Here is a 13,095-nt window from a genome sequence, read left to right as displayed (position 1 = left end):
TATATATATATATATATATATATATATGTAACAAAATGTAAAGCCATACAGCATCATGGTTTTCACAGCTTTTTAGTTGTTAGAGGTAGAAAGCGTTTTAAAGTAGAGTTCTCATTATTTTTTAAAGCGCCCAAATCATAATTTTTGAGCAGTTTTCACCATTTCAGGCGTTCAAGTTCAACATTTACATTTAACTCAATTTAACAAAAGGACCATGAAGTAATACATGTTTACCTTTAAAAATAGACCGCTATGTCAGCAGCACCAGTAAACTGTACAAAATAGTTGCATTCATTGTAAGCATAATCCGTATCAAAGAAAACATGTACCAAATAAAAGATATTGAGAGCAGAGTAAAGTTCCTCCTTGACAGCAAAACATCTGGAGCTCACCGTGTATCACTACCATTAAGTCACATTTAAAAGCAATATTATTCGACGAGGTTATGCCATGATTTGATTTACGTGGACCCCGACTTAAACAAACTTATTCGGGTCTTACCATTTAGTGGTCAAATGTACAGAATATATACTGTACTGTGCAATCTACTACTAAAAGTTTCAACCAATCAATCATCCAATAGTCTGAGCCATACATGTGCTATTACGATTTTACGCCACTAGAGGTCGCCATTGGAATGCTGCTCTTGTTTATTGGGAGCAGAATTGGGCGATACTGCTAACTGTGCTATCGGTCCAATACCAAGCAACCAGTGTCGGCTAATATTAATATTAAATGCTTCTGTAATTTTGCCTTTATTATTATTATTATTTTATTTTTTTACTGTGATTATAATCAGAATACCGTGCAAGACAATGATTTTTAAGCATACTAAAATATATTTTCAATCAACAGACATTTAACTCGATATTGGACAGATTAAATGATATCAACACACCAATGCAATTTCCTTTTATTACATAAAACGTTTGAGCAAAGTCGATACTGTAAAATAATTCAACAAGACCCAATTATTCAAATAATTTTCTCGTGTTTTGTTTCTGCATTTGTTAACTTGAAATGTTAATGCACCAAAAGTATAAAATGTATTTGAACATCGATACAAGAAGAGCATGCACGGATAGGCGCCGATCCCGTGGGCGCTTCGGGGCCCGAGAACCCACGTGGGATCGATGGCAACGTTCAATCTTTAAAATGATTTTTGAAAAATCAATCTTCTTGTAGTTAATTTTGTGGCGAGTTTGGTCCGTTTTACAAAATAATAAAGCCACAAATCATATGGGATATATATTAACTTCGCTGAACGAAAGGGACAAGCGGTAGGAAATGGATGGATGAACGTCTTTTTTTTTTTAAACACACACTGAGCACCCACTGACAGACTTGTAGATTGGCACCTATTTGTGTGACGACTAATCTCAAAATAGTATCGAACCGATACAGACGCGAACCTGGTATCGATATATTCGGTACTTGCATCGATCCACCCACATTTAATTCCCAGTGTGCAAATATCAGCACACAAACAAACCACTGCGTTATTTTTTTTTTCCAGTCGTGACAATCAGAGCCAGGTTCTAAATTTGTTTTCTCTCCATCGCAAATGCGTAGTCAGTGGGTGCGTGTCAGTGGTGCAGTGTAAACACACTGCGGTATGAACTAGTTAGGTAAACATGGGCTCTCACGTCGCATGTCTTTTTGATGCGTGGAACGGACCCCGCGTCACTTCTTGAGTCCCGCCATGACTGACGAGCCAACCGAGGCGGGGGGCACAACTCGGACCACTTCCTCCTCCGGCAGCACCGCGTCCGGTGGGGGTGCGTCACCTCGGCCTGCAGCCGCCAGCAGCGAGCGGCTCTCCGTGCCGAAGAGCAGCGTGTGCTCCCGCTCGTACTTCGTGGTGGTGATGGTGTTCTTTCACGTCTACATCGTCAACGTGATCGCGCTGCTCCTTTACGTGCACTACAGCAGCGGCCAGGAGGACGCAGGGCCGCCGGGTCGTGACGCTGCGCAGGGCGAGCAGCAGCATCAGCAGCAGCAAGCAAGGTCCCAGCGTCTGCCATCCAGCACGCAGTCCCTGCGTGACGTTTCTCTCCCACGCGTGGAAGGCGTCCGAGTGAGTACTGCACAAAAAAAAGACGCTCCATCAGCGTATTTTTCCGCAAACATTGGATAATCCCCTTCCTGTAATTCACACCTGCCAGGTGGGACACGTTCAGAAGCTGTCATTGGTGCCTAATAAAGTCCACGAAATTACAACTTTGAGCCTAAAACCGCTGCTATTTGGTAAGCACTCTAATGTAATATCACAAGTCTAAAACTAAATGTGTATTATTGTGCTTTGAGCTCTTATATTTGTTAATAAACAACAAATGTAAACACAAACCAGGCAGAATGAGTGGAATCAAATCCCACTAATTATTTTTTGATTAATAAAAGGTGATATTGTTTAAAGGCCTACTTAAATGAGATTTTCTTATTCAAACGGGCATAGCAGGTCCATTCTATGTGTCATACTTGATCATTTCGCGATATTGCCATATTTTTGTTGAAAGGATTTAGTAGAGAACATCGACGATGAAGTTCGCAACTTTTGGTTGCTGATAAAAAAGCCTTGCCTGTACCGGAAGTAGCAGACGAGTAGCGTGACGTCACAGGTTGTGGAGCTCCTCACATCTGCACATTGTTTACAATCATGGCCACCAGCAGCGAGAGCGATTCGGACCGAGAAAGCGACGATTTCCCCATTAATTTGAGCGAGGATGAAAGATTCGTGGATGAGGAAAGTGAGAGTGAAGGACTAGAGGGCAGTGGGAGAGATTCAGATAGGGAAGATGCTGTGAGAGGCGGGTGGGACCTGATATTCAGCTGGGAATGACTAAAACAGTAAATAAACACAAGACATATATATACTCTATTAGCCACAACACAACCAGGCTTATATTTAATATGCCACAAATTAATCCCGCATAACAAACACCTCCCCCCTCCCGTCAATATAACCCGCCAATACAACTCAAACACCTGCACAACACACTCAATCCCACAGCCCAAAGTAACGTTCACCTCCCCAAAGTTCATACAGCACATATATTTCCCCAAAGTTACGTACGTGACATGCACATAGCGGCACGCACGTGCGGGCAAGCGATCAAATGTTTGGAAGCCGCAGCTGCATGCGTACTCACGGTACCGCGTCTGCGTATCCAACTCAAAGTCCTCCTGGTAAGAGTCTCTGTTGTCCCAGTTCTCCACAGGCCAATGGTAAAGCTTGACTGTCATCTTTCGGGAATGTAAACAATGAAACACCGGCTGTGTTTGTGTTGCTGAAGTCGGCCGCAATACACCGCTTCCCACCTACAGCTTTCTTCTTTGCTGTCTCCATTGTTCATTGAACAAATTGCAAAAGATTCACCAACACAGATGTCCAGAATACTGTGGAATTTTGCGATGAAAACAGACGACTTAGTAACTAGCCACCATGCTGTCTCAAAATGTCCTCTACAATCCGTGACGTCACGCGCTGACGTCATCATACCGAGACGTTTTCAGCAGGATATTTCGCGCAAAATTTAAAATTGCACTTTAGTAAGCTAACCCGGCCGTATTGGCATGTGTTGCAATGTTAAGATTTCATCATTGATATATAAACTATCAGACTGCGTGGTCGGTAGTAGTGGGTTTCAGTAGGCCTTTAATTTGCACAATTTCATGTGTTTCCAACACCCTTCACAGGTCGTTCTGAACACCTTCTCCTCTGATTTGTAACACAGTGACTGGTTCCAGCAGCAATAACACTCCCTGACTTACGACAAAGCAAGCTAAGGAGCTAACGCGTCAACAAGGGTTGTGGTCAGGGCTGCCACTTCTTATACGCACATCTACCATTGTGCGTGAAGTGCATGTAAAATATCAATAAATGAATGACAGGGCGCATCGTATTAAATTTGACCGCAAATATATTCCTAGCCCCTTCCTGCTCCGTCACCGATAAGAATACAACAGAACATTTCAATTGTCTTTCCTGGTGTTTTTTTATTCGATCCCTGGTTGTAATTGTGTCAGGAGGGTCTGCAGTGCTAGTTGATGTAAAATGTGTTAATTTTACACAAAACAAATGTATTATTGAACACTTTTATATACCATTAATTAGTTTTAACTTGGCAGTACTGGACGGTAGATAGACCCTAGCTTGTTCTAACTTGTTACACAGCATACATCCTGCACACAGTGACTTCCTGCTCAGCGCATAGCTTCAAAGTTTCAAATTAAAAGCATGGCAGTATTAACTCTGTCAGTCATGCTTCTGTGCCAAGCAAAGGTAAAGATCCTGAAGTTGGCAAAATGTTTTTTTTTGTTTACTCAGAAAATAAATTAGAATATTTTAGTTGGTATACTGAAAATGTATGCGAGGAAAAGGCAGAGAGACAGATGGCAAGTTGTGATAAATGCTTTTCAAATAGCCAATTCTTTGAAGTCTATATTGGTGCCATCCCTCCATTTTCTACCGCTTGTCCCTAATGGAGTCGCGGGAGGGCTGGAGCCTATCCTAGCTGCACTTGGGTGGAAGGCGGGGTACACCCTGGACAAGCCGCCATCTCATCGCAGGGTGAACACAGCTAGACAAGCATAAATAAGTTTAACCCCAAAACAAACGCCATAACACAAGTGCAGTAAAACACACAGTAAAAAGCTGCAGTCACATAAAGGCTGATAAGCCTAAAACGCATGCAAAAGAAAAATGCTGCAAATGTCAAAAAACACACACAAACCCCAACATCACATGCATTTGAGAAATGTTGCAAGTTTACAGAATTAGCAATACTAGCAGGAAGTTACCGATACTAACAAACAATTAGCCAAGCTACCAGGAAGTTAACAATGCAACCAGGACGTTAGCTAGGTTACCAGGAAGTTACTAAGGACTATAATGGATTAGATTTATATAGCGCTTTTCTAGACACTCAAAGCGCTTCACAGAGAAGTGAGAACCCATCATGCATTCACACCTGGTGGTGGTAAGCTACTTTCGTAGCCACAGCTGCCAAAGGGTAGACTAAACAATAAGTTTGTACCTTCTGCCATCACACGCTTAAATAAGGCTATCACATGGTGATTTTATTTATTTATTATGCCATAGCACTTTAATCACAATGATTTTGTTTATTAGGTATTATATTTGTATTGTTCTACAGTGTGCGTGTACAAACCCCGTTTCCATATGAGTTGGGAAATTGTGTTAGATGTAAATATAAACGGAATACAATGATTTGCAAATCCTTTTCAACCCATATTCAATTGAATGCACTACAAAGACAAGATATTTGATGTTCAAACTCATAAACTTTATTTTTTTATGCAAATAATAATTAACTTAGAATTTTATGGCTGTAACACGTGCCAAAGTAGTTGGGAAAGGGCATGTTCACCACTGTGTTACATAACCTTTTCTTTTAACAACACTCAATAAACGATTGGGAACTGAGGAAACTAATTGTTGAAGCTTTGAAAGTGGAATTCTTTCCCATTCTTGTTTTATGTAGAGCTTCAGTCGTTCAACAGTCCGGGGTCTCCGCTGTCGTATTTTACGCTTCATAATGCGCCACACATTTTCGATGGGAGACAGGTCTGGACTGCAGGCGGGCCAGGAAAGTACCCGCACTCTTTTTTTACGAAGCCACACTGTTATAACACGTGCTGAATGTGGCTTGGCATTGTCTTGCTGAAAAAAGCAGGGGCGTCCATGAAAAAGACGGCGCTTGGATGGCAGCATATGTTGTTCCAAAACCTGTATGTACCTTTCAGCATTAATGGTGCCTTCACAGATGTGTATGTTACCCATGCCTTGGGCACTAATGCACCCCCATACCATCACAGATGCTGGTTTTTGAACTTTGCGTCGATAACAGTCTGGATGGTTCGCTTCCCCTTTGGTCCGGATGACACAATGTCGAATATTTCCAAAAACAATTTGAAATGTGGACTCGTCAGACCACAGAACACTTTTCCACTTTGCATGAGTCCATCTTAGATCTCGGGCCCAGAGAAGACGGCGGCGTTTCTAGATGTTGTTGATAAATGGCTTTTGCTTTGCATAGTAGAGCTTTAACTTGCACTTACAGATGTAGCGACGAACTGTATTTAGTGACAGTGGTTTTCTGAAGTGTTCCTGAGCCCATGTGGTGATATCCTTTAGAGATTGATGTCGGTTTTTGATACAGTGCCGTCTGAGGGATCGAAGGTCAGGGTCATTCAATGTTGGTTTCCGGCCATGCCGCTTACGTAGAGTGATTTCTCCAGTTTCTCTGAACCATTTGATGATATTATGGACCGTAGATTTTGAAATCCCAAAATTTCTTGCAATTGCACTTTGAGAAACGTTGTTCTTAAACTGTTTGATTATTTGCTCACGCAGTTGTGGACAAAGGGGTGTACCTCGCCCCATCCTTTCTTGTGAAAGACTGAGCATTTTTTGGGAAGCTGTTTTTATACCCAATCATGACATCCACCTGTTCCCAATTAGCCTGCACACCTGTGGGATGTTCCAAATAAGTGTTTGATGAGCATTCCTCAACTTTATCAGTATTTATTGCCACCTTTCCCAACTTCTTTGTCACGTGTTGCTGGCATCAAATTCTAAAGTTAATGATTATTTGCAAAAAAAAAAATGTTTATGAGTTTGAACATCAAATATGTTGTCTTTGTAGCATATTCAACTGAATATGGGTTGAAAATGATTTGCAAATCATTGTATTCCGTTTATATTTACATCTAACACAATTTCCCAACTCATATGGTTTGTATACTGGTGATCGTTTGTGGTTTTTTTAAATGTTTCTATATTTTATATAATTTGTGTTTGCTTGTTTCATTCGGTCTTGACACTGAATTACAAATATCTGCACAACAATTTTACTCCGTGTACCATTACAGAAACATTGACCTTAAAAAGAGGATGTCCATCAGGTTGTTAGCATTTGCAGCATTTTTCTTGTTGCATTTGTTTTGTGTTTCGGGTTCGCGATACGGACGATGGATCAAGACCTGAGCAGTGTTGTTTGTGCAGAGATCCCCGGGTTCTTGTCCGAGGACGAGTGTCGCGTGGTGATGCAGCTGGCTCACCTAAAGGGTCTCACGGAGAGTCAGCTGATGGTGCAGGACGGCCAGGAGGAGCTGGCCAAGGAGCTCAACCTCAGCCCGGAGGAGATCTTCAACCTCCTGGACATCAACCAGGATGGACAGCTGCAGCTGCATGAGGTGTCACTGTGGGTGCATGAGTGACATGCAGAACTTCAGCATTGATGGATTTCATGCGCCTCTCGCAGATACTGACTCATTCCCGGGTGAGGGACGGCATCTGGCTCACGCCGGAGAACTTACAAGAGATCTACACCGGGCTCAAAGTTGACAAAGATGAGAACGGTAAGAAGTCACTGGATTTTTTTTTGCTCTCGGTGTAAACATATCCCCTGACAAATGATGCGTGTGTTTTAATGCGCGGAAGGTTTGCTGAGTTTAGAGGAGTTCCGGCTTCTGAGCGCCGACGCCTTCCAGCGCTTTCTGCTTCAGCGAGGAGTGGAAAGGAGTCAGCTGGTGAGGAACAGTCGGCACACTTGGCTGTACCAAGGCAGAGGGGCGCATCAGGTCCTTCAAGACATTAAGGAAAGGTGAGGAAGACATGACTTTATTCTTGAATGATAGGAAATACAATTGGAAATACTTTAGAGTAGTCAGGGTGCAGCTTGTACTGAATATGATCATAGTGTAAGTAAGTGAAAACAAAAGTGATATATGTGTATATGTATATATATGTGTGTATATATATATGTGTATATATATATGCGTATGTATATATATATGTGTATATATATGTGTATGTATGTGTGTATATATATATATATGTATGTATATATATATTTGTGTGTGTGTATATTTATATATATATATATGTATGTATATGTGTATATATATATATATATATATATATATATGTATGTATATATATATATATATATATATATATATATATATGTATATATATTTATATATATATAGTCAAGGTTACTGTGGTGTATCCGTTATACAGTGCTCATCACATCACATGGACAAAGATAAGACCTTCTGGAGGAAAGTTCTGTGGTCAGATGAAACAAACATTTAGCTGTTTGGCCACAATACCCAGCAATATGTTTGGAGGAGAAAAGGAGAGGCCTTTAATCCCAGGAACACCAAACCTACCGTCAAGCATGGTGGTGGTAGTATTATGCTCTGGGCCTGTTTTGCTGCCAATGGAACTGGTGCTTTACAGAGAGTAAATGGGACAATGAAAAAGGAGGATAACCTCCAAATTCTTCAGTACAACCTAAAATCATAAGTGTTCCAACAGGACAATGATCTCAAACACACGTCAGAAGTTGTAAAGGAATGGCTAAATCAGGCTAGAATTAAGGTTTTAGAATGGCCTTCCCAAAGTCCTGACTTAAACGTGTGGACAATGCTGAAGAAACAAGTCCATGTCAGAAAACCAACAAATATAGTTGAACTGCACCAATTTTGTCAAGAGGAGTGGTCAAACATTCAACCAGAAGCTTGCCAGAAGCTTGTGGATGGCTACCAAAAGCGCCTTATTGCAGTGAAACTTGCCAAGGGACATGTAACCAAATATTAACATTGCTGTATGTATACTTTTGACCCAGCAGATTTGGTCACATTTTCAGTAGACCCATAATAAATTCATAAAAGAACCAAACTTCATGAATGTTTTTTGTGACCAACAAGTATGTGCTCCAATCACTCTATCACAAAAAATTAAGAGTTGTAGAAAGTATTGGAAACTCAAGACAGCCATGACATTATGTCCTTCACAAGTGTATGTAAACTTTTGACCACGACTGTATACATATATGCGTGTGTGCGTGCGCACGTATCCCGGCCTGGAGGCTCATGTCGATATGTCTCTGAGCAATACACCAAAATGCTCCTAATGGGTTGCCTTCAATGGTTGATTTATAGAATGTAAAGCACTTTGGGTATTTTCCAAGTATAGTAAAGCACTATTGAATACAGACATTTACAATTTATATGTACACTGTAAATATATATGTCTATATATATAAATATATATATATTTAACCTGTATTATTAATGCACATTTAATGATTTTGTAGAAAAAAAAATCTTCGGGTGGTTCCTGTTTCGATCCCCAGCTTCCGCCATTCTAGTCACGTTCGTTGTGTCTTTGAGCAAGACACTTCACCCTTGCTCCTGATGGGTCGTTGTTAGGTCCTTGCATGGCAGCTTCCACCATCAGTGTGTGAATGCGTAAATAGAGTCAAAGCGCTTTGAGTACCTTGAAGGTAGAAAAGCGCTATACAAGTATAACCCATGTACCATAACCGTACGGCATATTTTTCCACCGTATTCATTACAATGTGCTTGTCTTCGATGGAACGCCCTGCCGGCACGTTGCCCCGACTAGCTTAGGCTCGCCATATGCACGCAGCTGGAAGAGGTGTTATATATATGCCTGGGATGCCTCTGCACCAAAGCGTACAACTGTAATGTTTATTATACTTTTACTCCAAAGAGTGACTCGTCTTACACGGCTGCCGTCCACTTTGGTGGACCTGAGTGAGCCGCTGCAGGTGGTCCGCTACGAAGAGGGCGGGCACTACCACGCTCATCACGACAGCGGCCCCGTCTACCCCGAAACCGCCTGTACTCACACGCGTCTCGCTGCCAACGCCTCCACCCCTTTCGAGACGTCCTGCAGGTAAGGCCGCTGGACTCGTGCATCTATCTTTTTTTTTTGTATTCCACACACACTGTCTGCTAAGTGTGTGTTTGCACCACCTCAGGTACATCACTGTTCTCTTCTACCTAAACTCTGTTGACGGGGGCGGGGAGACCGCATTCCCTGTGGCAGACAACAGGACATTTGATGAAGTGGTGCGTAATGTCGGACTGGAAACATCTTTCATATCGTGCTTGTTTGTCAGCATGAGGCTCAGAAAAAGATGTCCTACCAGGGGCTCTAGCAAATTTATTTTTCTTTTAGTGCCTCATCCAGAATGGCGTGGATCTGATGGACACGAGGAGGAACTGCGAAAAGAGTAACCTGAGGGTGAAAGCTACCAAAGGAAAAGCAGTTTTTTGGTACAACTACCTTTCTGATGGAAAAGGTAAGAAAGTGGTCATGGGATGTGGGGAAAACTTATTTTGTTCCATATTTGCAGACTCTTAAAGGGGTACTGCACTTTAAAAAAAGTTTGCCCATCATTTACAATCATTATGAGAGACATGACGATAGATGTTTTTTTATTCTAAATAATAAATGCGATCCTAAGCCAGCTTACAATGGAGCTTATGGGAGCTGCTCTATTCTGCATATAAAGCCCTTAAAAAAAAAATCCAAAAAGGGTTTTATATACATGATGTAAGTATAAATGTAATTTTTGAACGGACACATTTAATATTTACGTATTTTGATCAGTATAAGCATACGAGGCGCATTAATTTAAAAAAAGCATCACATTTGCTTTTTTTTTTCTTCATCACTGATTACCACTCACCAACGCCTTCATGAGAGCCAACAAACATAATAAAACATCACTTACTGTGCAATGTCTGCTGTCATTAGGATGCCGACTGCTAGGATGTTCATATATTCCCATTTAGGTGAAAAATGACTCTTAATCGTTGCAAAGAAATGGGGTGGAGGGGCTGGGGGGACCAAGCGTCACTTCATGTCGTCGTCGCCATCTCCGGGTCCTAAATGGCTATTAAAGTGTACCAACTTGTCGGAGTACGTGCTCAGCCTTCATCTGTCCAGGTGAGAGGCATGATTTATGATCTACAATAAACTTCCAAGAAGCAAGGAAGAAAGCAGCAGACCACTCGATGTCAACATAGGGACACATGGTAGTGATCAATGCGCCGCTAGAAATAGTTTTTCTGCGTTAGCGCTTATAATAACATTATCACTAATACTTGGTTAATATTCAAATCACAAAATGGAGTATTGATGGCGGTTTTTAAATGGTAATTTATTGGATTTTATGGGCAAAATAGAGGAGCTCCCATTTGGCTCCGCTGTAATCATAATTTTAATACCTTTATATGCAAGTTAGAATGCATAAAAACAAAATTAATTCGTCGTCATGTCTTTCATAAGTGCAGTTCCCCTTTAAGTACGGTGGCTGAAAGGAGCCAACATGCAGCAGCGTCCAAACAAAAAGCAAAAAAGACACAAGGTTTTTTTTATTTCATGTTTAAAATTATAGCCATTGACTGTCTAACATGACAAAACTACACAAAAGCAACAGATACAAAAACATTTGATTGAAAATGTCATTTTTAATCCCCCATTGATCTTAAACTAATACAATCATTTATTTTTAGTTTTCAACTGGACTTAAAAGTGTCATGTTCTTTTCAGTATTAAAATCATGCAGTACCATTTCACAACTTTTGCTTTTTCCTCCAAGATTGCCTTGCTCCTGAAATGGTTTGTAAAATTCCCCAAAATGTAATTAGTTTGGGATAAACACATCTCAGGTTGAAGTATTTCTAATAGATTGGCTTTTGAAAGTGTAAAAATATTACTACATAATATATTTTCTAGGGGTGTCCTGATCCAATATTCATATCAGATTATTTTGGCTTGCATCTAAAATCTCCACGTGTTTACTTGTACAAAGCTGGACAGCCAGTTAACATCTAAATGTCCTCCAAGCACACAAGGTTGGTCGTTTCTTCTGTTTTATATATGCTACTAGGAGCTAGCATCTACACAACAGCTAAGCACACAATACCACACAAGCTAGACATAGGTAATAAGTGCCCTTCAAAAACAGCACATTTGTCAATATAAACAAGTATCAAATAATCATAGTTGCATATTACTTACACATACAAAGTATCCAAGGCAGAACTGTATTAGGAAGTATCCAGTAACAAACGTGCATCTTTTAACTTGCTGCGTCATAAGCTTAACTTAATTAGTGTGACCATTAGGTGTCATCCAAACACAATTACTACGCCACTTCAACTTAAAGAGCATATAATATTATTCAGGACACGTAATAATAAATAGGTTAGTGTTTTTCATTCCTACCATTGTTACTGTTTGACTAATTTCATTTGATCAAACCCTTTCTAACATTTAACACTATAAAAATACAGGTATGTATGATTTGTGCTGATCCAATCAATTTTGGTATTCAAAGAATTGTATCGGGACACCCCTATTTGTTATTATTATTATGATGATTGTCTATAGAAACACATCTCATTGTGTGGAAAAGTACAAACATGCCACACTGACATTTAAGCTGTGTGCTGGTGTGCCTAAACATTTGGCAAGTGAGCCTATGCATTTACAAGCAAAAGTGCAAAATAGTTTTTTCCACCCCTGCAGGATGGGTCGGAGAGCAGGATGAGTACGCTCTGCACGGTGGCTGCGTGGTCACCCAAGGCACAAAGTGGGTCGCCAATAAATGGATCAACATTGATCCTGATTACCAGCGCCAGGCTCGCTACCAACAGCTGGTGTCCCAACAGCCAGAGGATGAGGATGAGGATGAGGATGGCCTAACATTGCATTTCGACATCCATCAAGAGTTGTAGCACATCACCCCCCTCCCACGCACAATACATTTGGGACCCCCCTGTGTGGCAGCAGGCACCATTTGTTCAGGGAATGAGGTCACAGTGGGTTTATATGCAACTTCTGAGGCACTTTTTAAATTTTGCTTTGGTATTTTTATCCTGTGATTTGATTAATCTACCTTGTACAGTTTAACTTCCCCTTTTAGGAATGTTGCACTAAATAAACTCATCCAAAGGAGCGCCAAAAAATACAAATAAATCATTTTGCATGAAGTAGCAATACTAGCTCTGAAAAAATTGCACTTAAATGAGATTGCTAATTAAATAATTTTAGTATAACTTGTTATTGCTTCAATGACCAAAAAAAAAAGGACACACAGTCAGTGTGACGCATGTTGCCTTGTCTTCACTCCTTGAATCCTTTATTTTTGATTGTAGTACACTACAGTAGGTATTGAGAAGTTCTATTTTAGACATGTTTTCTTTTTCTAACGTTGTCTTATTTCCCACATGTAATAAAGTTCA

At 40.6% G+C, this 13,095-nt stretch overlaps 1 protein-coding gene across 1 annotated transcript; it reads left to right on the top strand.

Annotated features, from left to right (window-relative positions):
• The first annotated feature begins 1,450 nt into the window (after positions 1-1,450).
• On the top strand, positions 1,451-13,091 carry p4htmb (prolyl 4-hydroxylase, transmembrane b). Its single transcript, XM_061932174.2, has 9 exons — positions 1,451-2,077; positions 2,166-2,247; positions 7,028-7,218; positions 7,287-7,383; positions 7,466-7,628; positions 9,548-9,733; positions 9,819-9,909; positions 10,019-10,142; positions 12,380-13,091. Exons 1-9 carry the CDS (start codon positions 1,703-1,705, stop codon positions 12,586-12,588), a joined length of 1,518 nt encoding a protein of 505 aa, XP_061788158.1. The 5' UTR covers positions 1,451-1,702; the 3' UTR covers positions 12,589-13,091.
• The last annotated feature ends 4 nt before the right edge of the window (positions 13,092-13,095 follow it).

This window comes from Nerophis lumbriciformis, linkage group LG38 (genome assembly GCF_033978685.3).
Source record: "Nerophis lumbriciformis linkage group LG38, RoL_Nlum_v2.1, whole genome shotgun sequence".
NCBI lineage: Eukaryota > Metazoa > Chordata > Actinopteri > Syngnathiformes > Syngnathidae > Nerophis > Nerophis lumbriciformis.
Note: the sequence above shows the minus strand (reverse complement) of the source record. Positions and strands in the feature narration are given on the sequence as shown.

Coding starts and splice junctions, on each gene's coding strand:
- p4htmb (XM_061932174.2), top strand. CDS start 1,703: ATGACTGACGAGCCAACCGAGGCGGGGGGCACAACTCGGACCACTTCC. Junction 2,078..2,165: donor CACGCGTGGAAGGCGTCCGA/GTGAGTACTGCA, acceptor CACACCTGCCAG/GTGGGACACGTTCAGAAGCT. Junction 7,219..7,286: donor GACAGCTGCAGCTGCATGAG/GTGTCACTGTGG, acceptor CGCCTCTCGCAG/ATACTGACTCATTCCCGGGT.